This window comes from Gossypium raimondii, chromosome 5 (assembly GCF_025698545.1).
Source record: "Gossypium raimondii isolate GPD5lz chromosome 5, ASM2569854v1, whole genome shotgun sequence".
In the NCBI taxonomy this organism is placed as follows: domain Eukaryota; kingdom Viridiplantae; phylum Streptophyta; class Magnoliopsida; order Malvales; family Malvaceae; genus Gossypium; species Gossypium raimondii.
The window spans coordinates 12,344,650-12,362,004 of NC_068569.1; the positions used below are offsets into that span (position 1 = coordinate 12,344,650).

The following is a 17,355-nucleotide window of genomic DNA, read 5'->3' on the forward strand; positions in this document are numbered from 1 at the left end:
TTGTTGAGAAAGTAGATTCATTCGATCGGAACGTAGTTGGAAGTTATAATTAATGGAGATAAAGATAGTTCGAAGGGTAAGTATAGAAAGAGTGTAGGCTAAGTATCCTTCTAAGATTCTTCCAGTTCTGAAAGAAAGTTGGTGTACTCCCATTAAAGTTGTTGTCATTTATCCTACTGCATTTTATGAAAAAGAATTTTACAATACTTAAATTTCTACCAAGCATTTCGTGCATCCTACCAGACGAAAAGCCGAAAACCTTATAAGTCCGTCAAGTTTTTCAGTTCAGCAAGTTGCACCGGCAAATCTCCGGTCAGTCTGTTGTAAGATAATCTTCTGAAAAGATAGTCATAAACTTTCATCTATCAAAAGTTGCTACTTATTACAGGAAATTAAAAAATTTATACAAGACATGAAATGCCTTACAAAGTTCTCAAGTTAACTAACTTTCCAATCTCTGGAGGGACTTGTCCTGAAAATTGATTTGCTTCAAGGTCTCTGTAAAGTTCATACAATGAAATTACTCAAAACAAGTGCAACATCTTTCTTACCAGTTTAAAACATGTATGTTATTCACTGTCCAGGAAACCTAAATAATTCGAGTACCGGGGGATCGAAAAGCACGTAGCTTCACAAGCTTAGCAGAAAACTATAAAAGATGGACTAAAAACAAATCAATCTTGGAACATCTACATACAGTAAAATTAAAAGCACTTCAAAACTTACAAGTATGCAAGGCTGGTAATGTTCCCCAAATAAGTCGGAATACTCCCGGATAGTCGATTAATAACAAAGACAAAGCTGGAGAAGGATGGCTTGGTTAGCTCCAAAAGAGAATAATAACTCAGTTTTCCGTTCAGTCAAAGATTGATCATACACCAAAAAGAAAACCTTACATGTACTCAAGTTGCATTGAAGCCCATTCAAGTGGAATTGACCCATTGAGATAGTTATATGCAAAATCACTGCATATGCCGCTTAAACACACTTAATAAGCAAAAATTAAGAGAGACTTGAGAAAGAGAGAACAGGGATGCCTACATCACTTTGAGATATGGAAGATTTACAAGTTCAGGTGGAAGTGCTCCTGGAAGATTCTGATGCTTGAATATTCTAAAAACTCCAAAACAAACCCAAATATCAGTTATTCTTTTCACCCATTTATAAATTGTTTTGTCCTCCGGGAAACTTAAATATGCGTAACGTGGCAGGTGTCGTTCTGGCAAGTGCAGGTAATGTTTTTCTCGGCACCCAAGTCCACTTTATCCGAGACATTGCAACTGCCGGCATCGAAATTCCGGTCGTTACTTCCCATCGTTTTGGCAATTCGGTTGATAACATCCACTAATAAAACCACAAGTCATACAACAAGAACATTACTATTACTGCATAAAATCCAAGAATAAAGCAATCCGAAAAAAGAAAAGGCACAAGCCCTGATTCATCATATGAAGACTGGGGAGGTGACATCTTACTTAAGGTTCAAATCCCCCATCTGCAACCGTTCTCGTTTCATAAAAAGGAAAACATAAAATTTACCTTCATTTTGAGGCAGCGTAGCGGCATCAAGCTTGTTTGTTCTTAGCCAAATGAAAGAAAGAAGAACCGATAGCAGAAAGGCGATGGGTTTAGGGAAGAACATGGTTGAAGCAAAAGGAAAACCATTCGGTCTTCTTCTCAGCAACTAATATGGCTCTTGTACTGTTGTTTTCTCTTTCTTATCTCTTTCCCTTACTGTTTCAGAACAAGGAACATAGTTTAGGATTAAATTAATGAAGTGGCATTTGGAGTACGAAAGTAGTCAAATACTTTGAACGCTAAACGCGAAACAGCCAATGCAATGCAATATTTTTCTTAAAGTTTGACCTTTCAATTTTTGGTTGCATCACGGAAGAGCTCCAGGTTAAACTTACCACCTTTCTTTGATCTAAGGTATGAAAATGACCACGTCTTATGAATTGAGTGCTTCTGCGTTAAAATAAAATAAACCGTTATTTTCCTTTCCCAGTTTCAAACCACGCGCTTGTTATGGATGAATCCGGAAACACCACTCATTTGTACAATATCAATACACATAATTTTCAACGCTTTCATTGTACTTATTTCGTTACGGTCGTGTATATCTTGATTAATTTACTTACCGTTTTCTAAAGTTAGTAGAATTTAAATAATTCATAAAAAAGCAACGATTGGGTTGAAATAAATTGGGAAGCCGAAGCAAATTGTAAAGTTAAAAGGAATATTATAATTAACCAATTTATAAGGGACGTAGGCACATTGCTTTTGACATTTCACAAGTTTTCGGGGCAAGAGTGACATCCCCTTTCCTTTGTTTACATTTGGCATGTTTACTTATTTCAGCCTCCAATTTTATAAAAAAAAATTAGTTCTCATTTAATTTTTCTTCTTCTTTAAATCTTAAACTTATAATTTTTTGTCAAATTATCCCAAAGTGAATGGAAATTTTTTTAACTTTATTAATGTAACATACACAAAAATTGCAATATGGATACACATCAACATTTAATTTAATTTTAAAATTCAAAAAATATATTTTAAAAAAATTATAAAAAAATAATTAAAGGATAATATATCATCTAGGCAACAAATTACATGTATGTCATATCATCAAAGTTAATAAACTTTAATATTTTTCATCTATTCAAATTATTTGACAAAAGATTATAAATTTAAGAACTAAAAGATATAAAAAGTTAAATGAATGACCAAAATATCTTTTTTAATAAAATTGAGAAAAAAATTATTATTCTTTAATTTGTCGTACGAAATTTCTCGTATCGAAAGCCATTTGAGCTGTATATACTTATTTATGCAACCATATAGAAGGAAACATATGAGTTGGTTGCTAGTATTAATCAAAGAAAATTCGAGTAGGTTTAAGGCTCATAACACATACTTTCATCGAACCTTAATACCATTGTTCAACCAGATATGTCAATAAATTACCATTCTTTCGATCTCCATCAAAATATCTTATAACTATTAAATAATGGCAAATACTGAATTATGACGACAGTGAAAATTTATGTAAAAGGTATGTTTATTAAAAAATTATGTAAAAATTAAATAAATTGTTAGTTTAAATAATAAAATTAATTATTTAAATTATGTGTTCACCGTTGATTTGATTTGAACCGCTAATTGTATTAGCGTTAAAGCTTTACCTCCTTATAATTCACTAAAAAACCCATCAAAATAACATAACTTCTTTATAATTAAAATAATATGTTTTAGTAATTTATTAATGAGTTGGTTTTAAATAATAATATAAGAATACTCCAAATTGATATTCGACTCAATCCGATTTAAATAAATATTCTTTAGTTATCTAAAATAAACATTTGAATCGTATAACATAAATCTTCCTTAAATTCCAATGGGTTTGGAGGAGCAAAACTTTGGCTGACAAAGAAGTATAATGTACACTAATGAGGGGATCTCAACTAGGAAAAAAAATCCTAAAGACTAAAGATTATGAGCTTGATTTACATGTTTTATATTCTAAATGAATCATTGTATTCTTCTGTCTCGGTAATCAGTTATCTTGAGTCAAATTAATCGGCTCACTCAACACATACTTGGGAAGTTCATACTTGGCACCTGCAATTGTAAATTCACGAGAAAAGATAAATTACGAGGAACGAAGTTTTTGCATGAAAAAGAATAGAGAAAACTAGACTATGAATTGGCACCTCTCTCGTCATAGCAAATGGTTAAATCATCATTCTGAACAATCACCCCGGCACTATCGATGATTGCTTGCGCAAGGATTAATTCAGCTTCTGCTGCAGCTCGAAGTGCATCCCATATCTCTGCTAAAAATACAATTCATTCTTCAGATATACTTTTGCTTCCTCTCACAATGAAAATATTGTAATAGCATGGCACCAATTGTAACAAGATGTTTGGCTCTTTAAAGTTTTAACATGCTAAACAGATTCATTCAGTGCATTGCATTTAAAAGTTCACTTCCAAAAATAAATCACTGTGGATGTTTGAATGCTAAATATTACCTTTCCGGCCACCATTGTACGGAGCTGTATCCCAAAATTCATCACGAATCTTCGCAAGTTGTGCTCTCGTAATCGGCTCAGAATGCTTCCAAGGTTTTGGCTTTCTGATTTTCTTTACATTTTCTACAACGTATTGGAAAATCACTATAAGCTCCATAATTAATCAACGGTTTTTTAGCTTCCAATCTTACTAAATAAATACAGATATAATAAGCCATTATTCAAGTCAATAATCAAATATCAAATACATCATCTTTTCAGGAAAAGAAAAAGACGATTAGGTTTAAAACAAGATTCTCAAACCATATTCAAAATTAATCAAATTCCAAAATCCAATGTAATTTAATCAATGAAGAACAATCATAAGAGTGAGAGCGAGAGACAATAAATCATAATTAAATAACAGAAAAGAGCGGTTAGTTTATTATACTACCGTCATCCTTGGTTGGTTTGGATTCATTACAACCCATCACTGAAATTCTTCTTCTTAGGAATCGAAGTGATGTAAGCAATTCCAAACAGCAGCAAGTGGCGTCGTTGCTGCGGCTGTTGTTTAATCTAATATATATTGCTAACAGCAGCGGCCAATCAATGGATTTGGAGTTGGACTCCCTCTCTTCTTCTTCTTCTTCTTTTTGGCTGTTGGTTTATTTAAGAAAATTCTTTTTCACGGGTGAGAGTCCACTTTACCTGCGTCTCTATCCTTTCTTTTCAATAAATATATTTATTTAAATATTTTTTTATTATTTAAAATTTTTTCATGATTAACAGAAATTTAAAATTTCCAATTTTATAGGAAAAGGCGAGAGGATTGGAATCGACTTTTTGAAAACCAAATAAAATTCTACCCATAAAATCCGTTTGATTGAAGTATAATTTTCTCGATAAGAGATCTCATCATTATTGCTAAATTTTCTGAATAAAAGTTCTCATCATTAATGTTAATAGTAATAAATTTAACTAAATATTTCCAGACCTAATATCATAACCTGATATTATAAGGTGATGGGATTTCAATCTCAATTATTTTCCGTTAGCAATGTTTGGATACATATATAATGGAACTCTTATTTTATTAATAATGTAATGAATATGGTCTCTAACAGTAAAATATACATGTTAAATAGGTTTTTATTCAATATTAAAAATAGGGAATAAAGTAAGATGATTTAAATTCCAACTAACTGAATGTACGATAAGAATTATAACTACCATTTAAGTATAGTTTTAAATTAATTAGATAACAGTCATATATAAAATAAATAAAAGTAGTGTAAATATTAATAAGATTGGAGTGATTTAGGTTATACCCATCAGGCCCGACCCGAAGGCCCGCCTGAAATGTAGGAGGGCTTAAGTAAAAATATAAACTCTTAAAAATGGGCTTGGACAAAAAATAAAGTCCGTTTAAAAAAAGGGTCGAGCATTGGGTAAAACATTTTTTACTCGAGCCCGGCCCGGCCTGAATTCACTAAAGGGCAAAAAAAATCTGCTCTTTTTTTTGTTTTTTAATGTTATTTTCTTGTTGTTTCTCCTTATTTTGTTACTATTTTACAGTTATGTTACTACTATTTTGTTGTTATTGTTTGGATCTTGTTAAGTTGCATTTATCTTAGTGTTATTTAAGTATACATATTTTTTAAAAATTTTCAAATGTTGGGAAATATTTATTTTGATGTTTTTAGTATTTTTGATGTATTATATATATTTAAAAATAATATAAAAAATTAATACGGGTGGGCCGAATTTTAGCATTTTTGTTCGGGTTGGGCTTAGACAAAATTTTAGGCCCATTTTTTGAGTCGGGCCTAACAAATGGGCCTAAATTGTTAGTTGAGCCCAACCCAAACCCGACTTAGCCCGACTCATGAACACCTCTAATTTAGGTGCATAGATAATAAATAACTGTTTTCAATTTATAATAGTATTTATGTGTTAATTTTTTAAGGGGTATTCCAATGTTAATTAGTTAACTTTAAAAAGTACAAATTTTTTCTTATTATTTATGTTAAAAATATTAAGAGAGACGTTTATGTTTATTTATCCCAAAAAACTTATAAATGTATATAGTACTTTTATTGTTATTAAATGTGTATCTTTTAAGTAATTGAGCAGATTATATATTAATCTAAATTCACCAGTATTTGGAAAACGTGCAATTGTAGTTTATGGTATACATCAATTCAATTATATATTAATAGCTACACTCTGTATTTTTATATAAATACATCTAAGTTTTATAATGAATCTAATCATATCGTATCATATCATATATGTTGAAGCGTCAATTATGGTCCTAGAGTTAATGTTTAAAGGAATGCTTAGATTTAAAGAATTAGGTCAGGATCACATGGAAAAATAATAAGAAAAAGGTTTAATATAATATTCGGTACTTGAAATTGACATTTTTTAAATTTGATACCTAAACTTTTTTATCCAATAGGTATCTAAACTTGACACTTTTTCCTAATTTGGTACTTAAACTTGACACTTTTTCTTAAGTTGGTACTTAATCTCTTTGGGGTTCAAATTGGTACTGAATTTGACTATTTTTCTTATTTTGGTACCTAATCTTTTTTTGTTCAATTTAGTACTTGTCAAATGTTTTACAAATTACTCCAATATACTACAGATGTTTTTTTACGATGTAGCAAAAACAATCAATGTAAGACTGACATGTGACAAGTGATATGATTTTTTTGTATTTTATATGTTCAATTACTTTTAATTTTAATTAATTAATTATTCATTAATTGAAAATAATGATTTTTTAAATTTGAGGTTTTTAAAATTTTTCTTATTTAATATTAATTTGTTAAGCATACTCAATACCTATTTTTTAACATTAATTTTCTCTAATATTGACAATATTTTTGTAACATAACCAAAAAAACAACACCGTTAATATTTTGAATAATTTGTATAACATTTTAATAAATTTAAATACTAATTTAAGAAAAAGTGTCAAGTTCATGTATCAAATTAAACTAAAAAAATTTAAATATTAAATTAAGAAAAAATCAAAATCAAATACCAAATATTATATTATGTCTAACAAGACAAATCAAAGAAAACAATAGTCCCAGTAAATGAAACAAGGTTAAACGGCACCATCATCAATCAATGAACTCCACTAATAATAAAATCGCCTTCCATTTTCTTTTAACACTTGTCATGAAATAATTATAGACATATTTAAAATTTAATCAACATATTTTAAATATGTTCTAAGTTAAATTCAAATAATATTTAACATCCAAGTTGAAAACTAGGTTAATGGAAGGGTATTATTAACATGATACTGATAAAATGAAATCTTATTTAAAAATATATTGAAAGTTCAATTACATCATTTTAAAGTTGAAGAATTAATTTAGAATTTGAATTATATTTTGAGGGTGTATAATGTAATTAACCAAATTACAAAAACTTCCGGAAAAAGAAGCCCCAAGCTGGAAGGCTCATGAAGTTCTCGATGGAACCGCATTGCACCGGAACAAAACCCGCTTTACATCCGCTAGAGGTGCTCATGGCCGGGTCGGGTTGGGTTTGGCCCGGGCCTAAAAAATTTTGGCCCGCATCATGGGCTCGAACCCGGCCCAAAATATGGGCTTGAAATTTTGTCCAGGCCTGGCCCGGGAAAAGATTCTTAATCCCGAGCTCGGCCCAGCTCGACCCATTTTTTTAATAAACACCAAAAATTTATTTTAAAAATAAAAAATAAATAAATAAAGTATTTTAAAATATTTTAAAATTAAAAAATAAAAATATATATTTATTATATATTCGAGTCGGGCCGGGCCAGTCTCGGGCCAAAAAAGTGGTGTCCGATACCCGGCCCATTTTCTAAACGGGCTTTTTTTTACCCAAACCCATATTTCGAGCCTATACTTTTACTCGAACCCTCCCATATTTCGGATTAGCACCTCTACATCCGGCTCCGCGGTGAAAGCCAAAAGAACAGATGCAGTTTCATAGCGCCACGTCATATATTTTTTGCACCATGAAAACAATACAAAAGAAAGAAAGAAAGGCCAATTGCCCGGTTGTTATTTCTACAAACTTTCAAAAAATTTAGGGATCAATCAACCTAAATTCTCTCAGTATCCATTTTTTGGTGCGAAATTTGTTTCGAGGAAAAAGAGAAAAAAATCAAATTACAAAATGAATATCTTCAGATTTGCAGGTGACATGACTCATTTGATCAGCATCTTAGTGCTGCTCCTCAAAATCTACGCTACCAAATCTTGCTCAGGTAACTTTTCCGCTATTTCCATTTCCGTTTGGTTCTCGAGAAACCGTTAAGATGTAATTTTGGCTTAACTTTGAAGTGTTCGAGTATTTTTTAACTGTAATTTTAGTTTGTTTTTCTCCTCCTGTGATCTCTCATTCTATTCGCTAACAAAAGGAAAATTAACGTCATTTTTATTCTTACTTTTTGCCGTTTGGTTGCTTAGTAACTGAATTTACTGAGTTTTTGTCTACTAATTCGATCTGTCCTCGTTTCGTTACTAATGTATTGAAAATTGTTAAAGGTGCAGAGCTTCCTCTTTTCTTTATTTTGCTATTTGAATTTGCTTGTTTATTTTTAGGTATTTCGCTGAAGACGCAGGAGCTATATGCGCTAGTATTTTTGACCCGCTACTTGGATCTATTCACGGATTTTATATCTGTGTACAACACCATCATGAAGCTGGTCTTTATTGCCAGCTCTCTCGCCATTGTTTGGTGTATGAGAATGCACCGAGTCGTGAGGCGTTCCTATGACAAGGACCTCGATACATTTCGTCATTATTTCCTCATTTTGGCTAGCCTCATTTTGGCACTTTTGTTACACGAGAAGTTCACCTTTCAGGAGGTGATTTCATTGAATTTTTAGTGCTTTAGAAAGCTTGATTTTATGAATGTGAATATTGATAATTCGGTACTGCTTTATACTACTACTCAGTAATGCTACCTTTTAGAGCTAGTTCCAGACTAGGTAACTTCTCAAGTCCTAATTATACAAGCTGAAAGCAAAGCAAACGACCTGGAGTACTCAGATAAAATCATGATATATTTTTTCTTTTTGCATTCTGCTGATTCTGGTTCTCCTTATTTGCTATGATAATAAAATGAGCATTTTTGGTTTCATCAACAATGTTTGATTGTGGTATGAAACATATATTACCTGCATTGGTGTCAATTTGTGAACTAGCTTGGTCTTCCTCTCTGTTTTTCTCATCTTTTGAATTATTTATTTATACAGCTCGACCATCATCTTTTTCCTGTGATAGTGTCATCGGTGAAAACAGTGCTGTCTGTTGATACTTAATATAAGTATTTCCTTTTTGGAAGTTCTTCAGAACTGAGTAGAACTATCACCCTTACTGTGGACAAGAACCCATTAAAATTAGTAATTTCATTGGTTTCATCCCCTGTGGCCTTTGTCTTATTCTTCCTTTTACTGTTTACAGTATAAGGAAGTGTTTTAATGGTTTTCTTTTGCTTCATCTTGTAATTGCATAATTTCTCTCTCTAAATTTTAGTAGTTGTACTTCAAAAGCCTGCATTAGTTCTATTCACATATATGTCCTCTCATCTTTTGCCTGTAAATGTTTGTTGATTTGATTTCTTTCTTTCATTTTGTTTATCTCTAGCTTCTTAGTCTAATTACACACTCTGAGATATTTACTGGATTCTCTATCCAAAAAAAAAAAAAAGAATCACTCATTTTCTAAACATATGAACTTTTAAGGTTTCCCCTTTTTGATGGTGGTTCAATTAGTTATTTCATATTGTTAGCCAATTTCTCTGTTCCCTGTGGGTTCATAACTGCAATCTGATTTGATAATAAGTTTTATTCATTGCAGATCTTTTGGGCATTTTCAATCTACTTGGAAGCTCTTGCCATTCTTCCTCAGTTAGTTTTGCTACAACGAAGTGGGAATGTGGATAATTTAACTGGGCAATATGTCTTCTTTTTAGGGTATGCTTAGTCTGCATTCATACACAATTAGTAGAACACATATCTGATGTGACTAAAGCCTCTTGAACATAAAACAGTATGACAAAAACATATACAAAGAACCCCAATAATCAAATTAAAGTCTTCCACCTTAGTAACAGAACACGAGGGACCAAATAACCACATCAATAAGCAAAAGCAATATGAACTAGCTAACCGAGACACCACCTAGCCACAACTCCTCTTTTTTGACCCGTCTATGCCAAAGCATCAGCCATCCCTTTGGCTTCTCCATATACCTGTAACAGCATGACATCTTTAATCTTTCTCCAAAGACCATCAATGTTAGGAAAAAGATAGTCCAGAACTTCCCTGGTCGAGCCTCCTCCTTAAGTGCACTCTTCCCTCTAGATCTCCACTTCTCAATTTCAGAGGGTCACATATAATACCTTAACCATTGCTTCAAGTGAGTGAAAATAACTACTTATTTTTTCTAGGCAATGTTATGGAGGCATCAACCAAGTTAGATGATGAAATTAAGCAATCTCCTATCTTTCTTTTCCACCTCTGAATTAACAAATGCAAGAATATGTGCTCAGCATGAAAAATGATATCATTTATCATTTGTCATTTTACTTTCACACAATCCAATGCCTGCTGCATCACCAGCAGTGCTAATAAATTGACACCGATCTCCTTCTTTAGACCTGATTACTTATATAATTGGTTTTTGTGTTGCCGAGCCAGCAAATACCCAGGTTGGAGGTGTGGTGTAGTTTGAAGTAGTTACCTTTGATTTTTTTTTTTTTAATTTCTTAAAGCGTATTTTGACATGCAAATATTATGTTCTGGGCTTTTCAGTCATATCATATGAATGGCTAGTACTTTTCCAGTTTTCCCCTTTCGAATCTTCATCAGTAGAGTAGAAAGTACATGTAAATCTTCTTTCTGATTCATTCTGATTCATTAATGGATGTGAGAGAAATGATTAGAAGTTCTACAATGAAAACTTTCTTATATCTTATATCTTATATCTTATATCTACCGTAAGGAATCTTCTCGAATTCAGAACTAGATGATTCTTCCTGGCATGTTGTATTTTTATAGCCAGTCTGATTCTCAGAAACTTAAAACATAGGAATCATAATGAAGGTTGGTTATTTGTTTTCATGGCATTTGGTAAGGACTTTTAGAACTAATGCAAGTGATACTTTCCATATCTGCAAGTGTGTTCCTTAACCTTTGGTCCTGAACCTATCTACTTCCCTCTGCCCATTTGTTGTTACTTGTTGATTGCCGTTGAAATATTACCTTAAGTATTCTAGTTGCATGTACAATATGCATTTCCAGGAAATGAACCATTTAATAGTCCTGCATCATATTAGACAAGAAATAGAGTTCATGCATATGCACAGATGTGTCCAAGTTTAAATTTGCTCAAGCTTATATTCCATTTCGCTTCTACTTGAGTGATATGTATGTGCATGTACAACCGTTGGATTAGTAATGGATTATGCTTGGACATTCTCAAGGTTGCAGATTGTTTTTGTTCAACCTCTTCAATGTCTTAAAATTTGACAATACAAATTTGTGACATTCTATCAGATATCTATGAGGCATATTGATCAAATAAACCTGAATCTGCAGGGCTTATCGTGCTTTCTACATTCTTAACTGGATCTATCGCTATTTTACAGAGCAACGTTTTAGTCGATGGATAGGTGAGAGGCTAAGAGCAGTGCCACTTGTGGTATTTGCTTATTTGTAACATTGATATTCTAATTTGTGTTAATATTTTGTTGGTTTTAAGCTTGCGTCTCCGGTATCGTCCAGACAGCGCTATATGCAGATTTCTTCTACTATTATTTCATCAGGTAAACGAATAGCACATTTTTAAAAGATGATTTATGCTCACAATGTTAGCATGTGAAAGAAACTGTCTTGTTTCCTTTTTAATTTTTTTTTCGGCAGTTGGAAAAACAATGCAAAACTGCAGCTACCAGCTTGAACCGAGCCAAGGCGTTTTTTTTCTTTAGCGAGGCTACTGTTTCAAGGCATTGAATGCAGTTCCGTTATTAAGAAGAGTCCGTGTCTGGTGTTGTTAATAGTTGGGATACATGAACATTATTATATAGTTCTGAGTTCTGACTTTCTCACCTTGATTAGACAAGTAGCAGACCACAGTTATGACAGTTTCATCAGCTTTTCCCATTATTTTTGACGTTGTAAAGATATACTCTCGCGTTTTGGGAGAGGGTGAAAATATAAAAACGGAGCCAACGTTGACTTTATTTCGGAGGTGTCAATGTAAAATTACGAAGCGTTTTTAGTTCAACTATCGTCTATAAAATATGCGCTACAAATGTTATGGTTTTCGCTGCCTGATTGTTAGAACTCCTTTAGCTAATCTTCAAAAACCCGTCTATACAAATAGCATCTCTGATTTGCTTGGGCCAACAGATTCTAAATAAATTAATGAAATTGAATTAATTGTGAAAGCAGAGCACGCAATAATAAGGAAACCATTTGATCCATATTCTATAGTAACCTTTTAAATTCTACTAGTGGGTTAGCAAAATGACATATCTAGACAGATTTTTGCTCCGTCGAAAATTCAAGAATAAGACCAAAAAACACGGAAACCAAAACCCAGAACGCAGATGCAGTTAGGCCCAAAAGACCTAAACAGAGGTCTAAATCCAAGTATACGCCTCAATATCCCAGCCCGGTAGATTTCCGCCCAAAATATTTTTCATTTTTTTTTTTTGAAGGAACGAACAACTCTACCTCCTGGACCTCTTGTTGATTTTCGATCTCCTCAGATCTGCTCTGGAATCCACACCGTATGCCTCCGGTTCTTTTCATTTTAGTTTTCCGCTTTGTCTCTTTCTATTCTTTTTGTTGTCATTTACTGTTTGTTTATTGAGAAATTCTTTCCTTCAAAGCGATTTTCTGGGTTGATTCCGGATCTGGATTTGCTTGTATAAAATATTATAGAATGTTAGTTTCTGAAATTTTGATTTACCAGATTTACTCACGGAGTTGTAGTTCTGCTTGTATTTTGATCGATGTATTTATAGGCTTGAGTTTATTTTGGTTTTTCATTTTACTCTAGCTGTTTTGAACCAATCGTTTTTTTAAATGATCGTAATCATGCATTACTTTATTTCGTTACCGCTAACTTTAGTCTCTGATTTGTAAATTGGATTAATAGGTCGCTGTTAAGTTAATAGTTTAATAGTGGTTATAATTTAACGAGAATGACAATCTGTTCATTATAGCTTCTTTGGCTTTAACATTTTAATTTATTTCATTTTCCTAGGCGTGCGTTCCTTTCATGTCTCTCCTTGATTTTCTTATATAAATATGGCTGCCAATACAAAACGGTTTTCCAGTCCTCATACCTGCACAGTTCTTTCGAAATGATAATTATTGTAATTGTAGGAATTGGATGAACAACTTAGAGATTGATATCAAGTCGAATACTAACTGTGTAAGGAATCACCTATGTTTGTGTTCTAATTATTTGCTAGTGTAGGAAAATGTTTGAACTCTTTCAGTGAATTCATGCGCATTATTTATTTATTATTACTATTAATGAGAGGTGTCATTACTCCGGCATCATTAATATCTGCTCATCTTTCATCTTTTGTTTTCATATACTCTTAAATGCATTATATTTGTTGCAAGTTCCTTAACTAAAAAATTATTGCTGAATTAATGGTGTAATTCAGATCTGAATAGTCAATATGGGAGGAGGGTTCAGAGTACTGCATCTGGTTAGACCATTTCTTTCATTTCTGCCTGAGGTTCAGAGTGCTGACAGGAAAATTCCTTTTAGAGAGAAGGTCATCTGCACTGTCGTCTCCCTCTTCATCTTTTTGGTGTGCAGTCAGCTTCCACTATATGGAATACACTCTACGACAGGTGCTGATCCTTTCTATTGGATGCGTGTTATCCTTGCATCAAACCGTGGAACTGTTATGGAACTTGGTATTACCCCCATTGTGACATCTGGATTGGTGATGCAACTCCTGGCTGGTTCAAAAATCATCGAGGTGGACAACAGTGTTCGTGAGGATCGAGCACTCCTGTAAGTATCTTTCACATTCATCTATAACATGGTTATTTACTGATTGATGGAACTGCCCTTTGGCCCCAATGAAGGGCTATTTTTTTCTATAGGTAGGTTAAACTCTCTGCTTCTTTTACATCTGTAACATCCAACAACTTTTATGCTATTTGTCCTTCTTGTTCACTACTGATTAAGTAGTTTCTTGTGATAGCTCAGACTGTATTTTTATGATCTATCCTTTGTGATATCTACGTGCATATTATAATATTTTGTATTTTATGTGTGCTTTTCAGAAATGGGGCTCAAAAGTTGTTGGGAATCCTGATTGCTGTCGGTGAGGCAGTGGCATATGTACTGTCAGGTATGTATGGCAGTGTCAGTCAGCTTGGTGTTGGGAATGCTATCCTTATTATTATTCAACTTTGCTTTGCTGGAATCATTGTGATCTGCCTGGATGAACTTCTCCAGAAGGGATATGGTTTGGGCTCTGGGATCTCCCTTTTCATAGCCACTAATATCTGGTATGTTATTGCATTGTTTCCCCTTTTTCACTCAATGTATTCCTGCGCATGACCGTACAAATTCTCTTTTAATTGTGCAGTGAAAACATAATTTGGAAGGCCTTTAGTCCTACAACTATCAATAGTGGTAGAGGGGCTGAGTTTGAAGGTGCTGTCATTGCTATGTTCCATCTATTGATAACTAGGACAGACAAAGTTCGAGCACTTCGCGAAGCTTTTTATCGGCAGAATCTTCCTAATGTTACAAATTTACTCGCAACAGTATTGATCTTCCTTATTGTCATCTACTTCCAAGGTTTCCGTGTTGTTTTGCCTGTAAGATCAAAGAATGCTCGTGGACAGCAAGGATCTTATCCCATTAAGCTATTCTACACCTCAAACATGCCTATCATCCTGCAGTCTGCACTTGTTTCAAATCTTTATTTCATCTCCCAGGTATGAATAATTAATATGAAGGGCTTCATTTTACTGTTAATGTTCAACTACCATAACTGTATTTATTTTTCTGCAGTTGCTGTACAGGAAGTACAGTGGTAACTTCTTTGTGAATCTGTTGGGTAAATGGAAGGAATCTGAATATTCAGGCGGTCAATTCATTCCTGTGGGAGGTTTAGCATACTATGTTACTGCACCTGCAAGGTTAGAAGTTATTTCTCTTGCATCTCCTTTAACATGATTAAGTACAGCAGCACAATTGGAATGCTTGATTTTAATCTTTGGGTAAATTTTCTTTTCAAATGGGCTGATCCCTTGTTTTTCTATTTCTTCCTGCAGCTTAGCGGACATGGCAGCAAATCCCTTCCATGCTCTATTTTATCTTGTGTTCATGCTTTCAGCATGTGCCTTGTTTTCGAAAACTTGGATTGAAGTTTCAGGTTCTTCTGCCAAAGATGTGGCTAAGCAGCTCAAGGTAACCTTATATGAGAACTTTTGTTCTCTCATCCATCTGTTTGGTTTTTGGGCTTTTCTATTATGATGTTACCATAGGTTTTTATTAGTAAAAAAATGACATTTTCACTATTCTATCTGGACTTCTGGAGTCTTTTATGTGCTGATTTACTTTCATGCATGAATTAGAAATTCTATCGATCTTGAGTTCTCTGGCCTAATACGTGATTGAATGTTGTCAATGCTTATTTGTTCTGTTGATTTACGTTTCCCTCTTACCTTTTTATACAAAAAATAATTTCTAGTGCTTTGATACCCAGAACTTAACGGAGAGAGTTTTTGAAGGTCTAAACACAAAAGTTGTACTGGATGTATTTCTGACTTCCCCATGTGTTTTCTTTTCAGGAACAACAAATGGTGATGCCTGGACATAGAGATTCAAATCTACAGAAGGAACTGAATCGCTACATTCCAACTGCAGCTGCGTTTGGAGGAATGTGCATTGGTGCATTAACTGTCCTAGCCGACTTCATGGGAGCAATTGGTTCGGGTACTGGAATATTGCTTGCCGTAACAATCATATATCAATACTTTGAAACTTTTGAGAAAGAGAGAGCCAGTGAACTGGGTTTCTTTGGACTCTGAAGCTTCTAGTCATGAAATTTTTGATGATCGAGTTTGACTTGGGAAGATGTTAAGTAGATAGCAGCTTCGTTTAACGCCCCTAGCCCTTCTAAAGTCTACAAAGATATTTAATTGCAGAACCAAGTTTTGTTACTCTTTTAATTTAAATTCCCTTTTCTCCTTAAATTCACTACATTCTCATTACTTTGATTTTACACTATGAAATGACCAAACGTGCATTACAATTCATCTTTGAAAAATGGCATACATCTCAGCTTCATTAAAACATTTTTTTTTATGGTAAGCTAGGTACCCTACAGACTTTAGCTAATGGTCCCTTCCAAATTTCTTTTTGCAACCCAAACATCCTTTGATTTCAAACATAATCATTACATTCTAAATAAATATACGCAGTCACTTTGGATGATAACCTTGCTCATCAAGGATTCTTTTATATATAAATACAACATTATTATTTATCATTACTTTGTTAAAGTGGTTTATCAAAAAAAGAAAAAGAATTAAAGAGACTATAGCCTGATTTGGCCACATTAACTTGCTCTTTGTCTTTGCAAATATTCTTAAAACAAATATTATTATATAATACAAAAATAAACTTTTCATTCCATATCTAATATATGAAACGCGTCAAACTCAAGACACTTTTTTAACCTTTAGAAATACCCTTGTTTTTTATCCTCTATTGCTCCCTATATACGCTTATAGTTCAATTAGAATTATTCCAGTTAAATTACTTAAAAAATCTATTACAGATATGATCTGATTTGTTAAATTAGACCAAGCAATTATGTCCCTTAACTTTAGTTTTTAGTTGGATTACATATTATCTACTGCTTCACTAACCTTTTTCCTTTTCAGTGATGGCTAGCCAAAAAGATTGACTCCCATCCCATGAAAGTGAAACTCAGCAGCTTAAATCCATTGAACCGTTAAACATGCTTATCAAATACACATCTTGTCTCCACCTGGAGAGTTAAGGTTTTGCGTAACAGTTACAAATCACATGAATTTCCCAATTTTTTGGCCACTAAAGAGACATGAATTGCCACCCAATGCCCCCCCCCCTTTGCAGTAAGAAGCTACAGGGCTTCCCATTTCATTTTCACCTCTATATTTTCTATCACTGCCGTTGGATTCCTGTTTTATGATTAGACCTTTATGCTTGCCAAGGCTGAAAAGTTGATGGTACAACTGGTAGTATAGTACAAGCAGGAGCCGAATAAATTAAAGAAATGCTCTCCCAAT

The 17,355-nt window shown here is 33.3% G+C and overlaps 4 protein-coding genes across 8 annotated transcripts; 2 read left to right on the forward strand and 2 right to left on the reverse strand.

The window, feature by feature from the left end:
• On the reverse strand, window positions 1-1,747 carry LOC128041264 (leucine-rich repeat protein 1-like). Of its 4 annotated transcripts, XR_008195997.1 has the most exons (6): window positions 1,540-1,747; window positions 1,042-1,344; window positions 897-965; window positions 727-801; window positions 427-498; window positions 1-336 (listed from the first exon to the last, which is right to left on the reverse strand). XR_008195997.1 is itself a non-coding variant. In XM_052630915.1 (5 exons), exons 2-5 carry the CDS (start codon window positions 911-913, stop codon window positions 261-263), a joined length of 240 nt encoding a protein of 79 aa, XP_052486875.1. In that variant the 5' UTR covers window positions 914-1,344; window positions 1,540-1,747; the 3' UTR covers window positions 1-260. The 4 variants fall into 4 exon arrangements, 2 of the variants coding, with proteins under 2 accessions (XP_052486875.1, XP_052486876.1); XR_008195996.1 differs by having other exon boundaries at window positions 448-498; window positions 897-1,344; XM_052630915.1 differs by having other exon boundaries at window positions 897-1,344.
• A 1,623-nt stretch (window positions 1,748-3,370) lies between these two features.
• LOC105767576 (uncharacterized) lies at window positions 3,371-4,710 on the reverse strand. Of its 2 annotated transcripts, none has more exons than XM_012587143.2 (4): window positions 4,468-4,710; window positions 4,035-4,157; window positions 3,714-3,833; window positions 3,371-3,621 (listed from the first exon to the last, which is right to left on the reverse strand). In XM_012587143.2, the coding sequence occupies exons 1-4, from the start codon at window positions 4,502-4,504 to the stop codon at window positions 3,557-3,559; spliced, it is 345 nt and encodes a 114-aa protein (XP_012442597.1). In that variant the 5' UTR covers window positions 4,505-4,710; the 3' UTR covers window positions 3,371-3,556. The 2 variants fall into 2 exon arrangements, with proteins under 2 accessions (XP_012442597.1, XP_052487730.1); XM_052631770.1 differs by having other exon boundaries at window positions 3,714-3,836.
• A 3,357-nt stretch (window positions 4,711-8,067) lies between these two features.
• On the forward strand, window positions 8,068-12,316 carry LOC105768957 (ER lumen protein-retaining receptor A). The gene is made up of 6 exons (XM_012589266.2): window positions 8,068-8,289; window positions 8,627-8,892; window positions 9,887-10,002; window positions 11,629-11,702; window positions 11,792-11,855; window positions 11,953-12,316. Exons 1-6 carry the CDS (start codon window positions 8,199-8,201, stop codon window positions 11,987-11,989), a joined length of 648 nt encoding a protein of 215 aa, XP_012444720.1. The 5' UTR covers window positions 8,068-8,198; the 3' UTR covers window positions 11,990-12,316.
• Window positions 12,317-12,655: 339 nt separating this feature from the next.
• On the forward strand, window positions 12,656-16,275 carry LOC105768956 (uncharacterized). The gene is made up of 7 exons (XM_012589264.2): window positions 12,656-12,824; window positions 13,716-14,074; window positions 14,350-14,577; window positions 14,658-15,012; window positions 15,089-15,216; window positions 15,352-15,487; window positions 15,871-16,275. The coding sequence occupies exons 2-7, from the start codon at window positions 13,731-13,733 to the stop codon at window positions 16,108-16,110; spliced, it is 1,431 nt and encodes a 476-aa protein (XP_012444718.1). The 5' UTR covers window positions 12,656-12,824; window positions 13,716-13,730; the 3' UTR covers window positions 16,111-16,275.
• The last annotated feature ends 1,080 nt before the right edge of the window (window positions 16,276-17,355 follow it).

Excerpts from the sequence above, each read along its gene's own strand:
- LOC105768957 (XM_012589266.2), top strand. The coding sequence starts at position 8,199 with ATGAATATCTTCAGATTTGCAGGTGACATGACTCATTTGATCAGCATC. Across the intron at positions 8,290-8,626 it reads CGCTACCAAATCTTGCTCAG|GTATTTCGCTGAAGACGCAG; the intron begins GTAACTTTTCCG and ends GTTTATTTTTAG. Across the intron at positions 11,703-11,791 it reads ACGTTTTAGTCGATGGATAG|CTTGCGTCTCCGGTATCGTC; the intron begins GTGAGAGGCTAA and ends GTTGGTTTTAAG.
- LOC128041264 (XM_052630915.1), bottom strand. Across the intron at positions 499-726 it reads ATTACCAGCCTTGCATACTT|AGACCTTGAAGCAAATCAAT; the intron begins GTAAGTTTTGAA and ends TGAACTTTACAG. Across the intron at positions 337-426 it reads TTAGTTAACTTGAGAACTTT|AAGATTATCTTACAACAGAC; the intron begins GTAAGGCATTTC and ends CTATCTTTTCAG.
- LOC105767576 (XM_052631770.1), bottom strand. The coding sequence starts at position 4,504 with ATGGGTTGTAATGAATCCAAACCAACCAAGGATGACG. Across the intron at positions 3,837-4,034 it reads GTACAATGGTGGCCGGAAAG|CAGAGATATGGGATGCACTT; the intron begins GTAATATTTAGC and ends TTGTATTTTTAG. Across the intron at positions 3,622-3,713 it reads CATTTGCTATGACGAGAGAG|GTGCCAAGTATGAACTTCCC; the intron begins GTGCCAATTCAT and ends TTACAATTGCAG.
- LOC105768956 (XM_012589264.2), top strand. The coding sequence starts at position 13,731 with ATGGGAGGAGGGTTCAGAGTACTGCATCTGGTTAGACCATTTCTTTCA. Across the intron at positions 14,075-14,349 it reads CGTGAGGATCGAGCACTCCT|AAATGGGGCTCAAAAGTTGT; the intron begins GTAAGTATCTTT and ends TGTGCTTTTCAG. Across the intron at positions 15,488-15,870 it reads ATGTGGCTAAGCAGCTCAAG|GAACAACAAATGGTGATGCC; the intron begins GTAACCTTATAT and ends TTTTCTTTTCAG.